The 4,326-nt window shown below is 34.1% G+C and overlaps 1 protein-coding gene across 1 annotated transcript in view; it reads right to left on the bottom strand.

Moving 5' to 3' along the window:
* The window catches only part of LOC106470052 (cyclic AMP response element-binding protein A-like), a 32,989-nt gene that overhangs the window by 2,594 nt on the left and 26,069 nt on the right, over nucleotides 1–4,326 (bottom strand). Inside the window, exons 9-10 of the mRNA XM_022398595.1 lie at nucleotides 2,164–2,234; nucleotides 1,009–1,266 (exon numbers count right to left, since the gene is read on the bottom strand). Coding sequence (XP_022254303.1) covers nucleotides 2,221–2,234 — 14 coding nt within the window. The 3' untranslated portion in view covers nucleotides 1,009–1,266; nucleotides 2,164–2,220. The remainder of the gene's footprint in view (nucleotides 1–1,008; nucleotides 1,267–2,163; nucleotides 2,235–4,326) is intronic.

Below are 4,326 nucleotides of genomic sequence, written 5' to 3'. Positions count from 1 at the left end.
AATGTGACGGTCCATCCCACTATTCGTTGGTAAAAGAGTAGCCCAAGAGTTGGTGGTGGGTGGTGATGACTAGCTGCCTTCCCTCTAGTCTTACACTACTAAATTAAAGACGGCTAGTGCAGATAGCCCTCGTTTAGCTTTGCGCGAAATTCAAAACAAACAATCGTTGTGGATTTCTTTCAATTCCACCTAGACATTTCTTTGATAAATTAACCAATCAATAAATGGCAATAGTTTAACAACACGAGTAAGTCATTGAGGTTGTCTGACATTAAAGCCGGGTTAGCATGCCGTACTGTTGTTCCAATAGTTCATAGTTTACGTTCCGTTGCAACAACAAAAAATCGCGCTCCATACTTTGGGGCTTTGGGAGAGTTATAAGAATGACAGTCAAATCCCATTGTAGTCTAGGAGTTTGCTGCTGTCCCCATAATCTATTAGTTCAAAATTAGGGACTGTTAGCTCAGGTGGTCCTTATGTAACTTTGCGCGAATGTGCAAAACAAACGAAGTTTAATTCTTGAGAAAACATTAAAATACCATTTCATATATATGTATGCGATAAATTTGAGGTAAAAAAGTAAAGACCTATGAAGTCTTCAATTTGCTTGGATTTTACTAAGCAAAAGCTATTGCCATCTGTCGGTTAAAATTACTATAACACGATATTTTTTATTCTGAATAACTCGAAGTTTTAAAACAGTACTAGTAAAAACTAAATTAAGTTCCGAATTACATTTAATTGCAGAGACAGCTAAACACAATGAATCTAAGTTTCAAATGGACAACAACTGCCAGTTGTAGAAACCTACAAATGTAAAAGACGACGTTTCGAAAGTCTTCCGCCTTTCGTCTTCAGGTCCTCTACATTTGTAAGTTTCTATAATAGGCAGTTGTTGTCCATTTGCAACTTAGATTCATTATGAATACTCTGCTTAAACAACCTATCAAAGATTAACTAAACACAGTAGTTATAAAAATATGATAACATAAGAAATAAAAACAGTACCTGGATGAGTTCATTAGATTAGAGCCGACGAAGGAGGAAAGCAGAACGAATAATTCAAGTACAAGTGTAAGCCAAAAAGAGATTCAGAATTACGTAGGGATCTCACGCTCCTTTGGTGACGAAAAGGCTTTCATGGTGGTTTTTCAGTTGATCCAGCAGATGGCGTGTTAAAATAATACAGTGAAGGAAGACTGCTGTGAAGGTGAGTATGACGTGATGATATGATATTTCTCCATTACTGAAGCCACAGAAAAATAGCTGAGAATAAAATAATTTATGTAGAATATCGTGATTAATGTTCATACTGACAATTAATTAATTATATTTTTCAAATGCTCCACATTGCCATATTCTATGATAAAATAATATAAAACTGACAGGTTTAATTAATTTTGGTTAATAAACAGAAAAATTAAAAAATAAGCTAATTAGTCATATAATCTTATTGTAATGTTTAATTTCATATTTGATAAGGAAACAATGAAACCTAATTCAGTTAATAATTAAAACCAATATAGACTAAGTGGATTCTGAGAAGGAAATACTGCAGTTAAGTCAATGTGATTATAACACACAATATAAACTCAGGGAACTGGGAAAAAATGTTTAGTTTTATTAAACATGGCAAATAATGAAACTAAATATTTATACATATATAAACGTGAGCTATTTGTCCACCTATTTTATTACGTAAATCTATTCAACATCAGGATACTTTTATTTATAAATATCAATTTCATTATATATACATATGAATGTGTAATTTCTCAGTTGTGAAACAGAGGGCACTGTAACAAATATTGATTATCTCAGTTATATGATTTTTCCATTTAGAACGAACAGTAACCCTTGTTTGTGAAAATTAAATTATTTTTTCTGGAAGTCATGTTATTTAATCTAACATCAGAAATTATCGTGTGTGAAAAAACCGCAACAAATTATGTTTGACTTCATGAAGAACTTGAAGCATCCGTGAGACTGCCTTTCCATATTTACAGTTCGTCACACATCACCTCTACCTGTAATAGATTAAGACTAATCTTCCACATAGCAAATTAAGGCTAATCTTCCAACTGAATGTTGCAGTTCTGAGACTTCAGAGAAAACATGTACAACGTTTAGCATATTTATAGTTTGGAAATAAAGAATACTTACCATGAAAGCCAGAGATCCCTGTCGCTTTGAAGATGGAAATGGCAGCTTAAGAACTAACTATCTTGATAATCCTGTGGCAAAAAAAAAGAGTAGCTTTTTTCTACAAGATCTAAACGGTGATAAAATAAAACGTAGCTAATGTTTTTACTCATAAATTCACATATTAGAATAGTAATTTCCTATCTAAACTCTAAAACAAAAAGTGTGTTTACATAATATTGTGCTACAATATCAGATTTAGTTCATTTTGATTTATAAACATTACAAGAAAATGTTGAGTTTTAACATGACACATTTCAAGAGATTAAAAACAAACAAGAGAGTCAGTCATCTAAAGATTAATTCTACATAATACAAAACATAAAGCCGTTTTACAACATAAGCACAATGAAAATACTAATATATTGAAGGAAAATGTTTGCTTTTTTCTAGTTTATTTTTCTCGTGAAAACAGATAATCCACGTGATGCACAGAACAGTTCTTTCAAGGCCTTTAAACCAGGTTGAAAAAATTGGCCATGTTTAATCAAAACACCTGCATTACTATTCAAGCTACTAAAAGACACACACACATATGTATATATATACAGTCTTGACCAAAATGTTTGCATACTGTTCTATATTGATGTTATTGTCTACATGCATGGAGTAGTTATTGAGTAAATGGCCGAGTAGTAACAGAGAAGGTGGCGTATGATCGGACAAATATGTACGAGTTGTTATTCTGGTCTGTATAAGTTGTTTTGAGCATTTGTTCGTCAAAACACACATACACATCTGTTTTGTATAAAAGGGTGTGCTTTTGGTATAATCTTTTTCGAAACAGACAATTTCCTTATAATTGGAGTACAGTCAAGCCTCGTCACGTGCCAGAAGTTATAGAGCGCCAAATTGTTCGACTGTCCAGAAATGGTATGAAGCAAACGGATATTGCCAGAATAGTAAGGTATTCCCCTGTGTACTGTATCCAGAATCCTGAAACGTCATTGGACTACAGGAAACGTTGTTCCAGGAAAATCTACTGGTAGATGCCGAAAAACTACTGCCCGAGATGACAGTGTTTTGATCAGTTTAATACACCAAGGTTGAAAGAAGTCTTGCATCATCTTACGACATGAATGGCATGAACACATTCTATCTAGGGTATCAATAAGGACAGTGAATATGAGATTAATCAAGCAAGTTTATTTTGCAAAAAGAGCTACCTGCAAATCGATATTAACCAGAATTCAACGCCGTCACCGTGTTACTTGGGCAAGACAGCATGCCAACTTACAGTTAGGACAATAGTGACATGTTATCTTTTCAGATGAGTCCTGTTTCCAGTTTGTTAAAGCTGATGGTAGGATTCGTTTTCGTCGTTTGCCTGGAAGACAGATGAGGGAAGACTGTCTTTCTCACAAGGAACACACAAGAAGTGGTGCAGTACATGTTTGGGCAGCTATTTATCATGGTGGAAGACTATTCTTCATATCCTTCATAGAAAAAGTCAATGGCGCCTTCTATAGCATCACATGGATACGATATTTTTGTCACATGCTAGGGCAAGGTTTGGCCATAACTGTGTGTTCCAGGATGACAATGCCACTGCCCACAGTGTGCGTGTTATATAAGATTATCTTGACCAGGAGGATGTTACAAGACTGCCATAGCTAGCAAAGTCTCCATATTGTAATCCCATTGAAAACTGTTGGGTAGAACTGAGCCGGAAAATTGCTAACCACGACCTTAAACCAGCTACAGTAGCTGAGTAGTGACAAGGTTTTGTTATGATAGTTGAAATGCTGAATTGTTTGCTATTTTAATAAAACGTTCATGATGTCCACAGAACCTGTCTCATTATACAAATTACATACGTAGATGTTTAATATAACATGCATTTCTAAGTTTAAGAGCGCTAAGTTTATTTGTATTCCATCTTAATAATAATGATCTTACTTGTTATAAAATATGCAAACATTCTGGCCAAGACTGTACATTTTCGGTGTTCTTGCTACAATTTTATATCAGACCGTATGATAATGACTTGTCCAAGAAATCGTCGACAATGAATGAAAATGTTTACACTGTTTTTACTTATGCCACATATGCCTCATCAGAAACACGAATAAATTATTTGTAGCATAATAATTACTTCGTATTAACGTTTGAAGACTGTATATA

This window comes from Limulus polyphemus, unplaced genomic scaffold, assembly GCF_000517525.1.
Source record: "Limulus polyphemus unplaced genomic scaffold, Limulus_polyphemus-2.1.2 Scaffold3793, whole genome shotgun sequence".
In the NCBI taxonomy this organism is placed as follows: Eukaryota; Metazoa; Arthropoda; class Merostomata; order Xiphosura; family Limulidae; genus Limulus; species Limulus polyphemus.
This window is presented reverse-complemented; position numbering and strand designations above follow the sequence as displayed.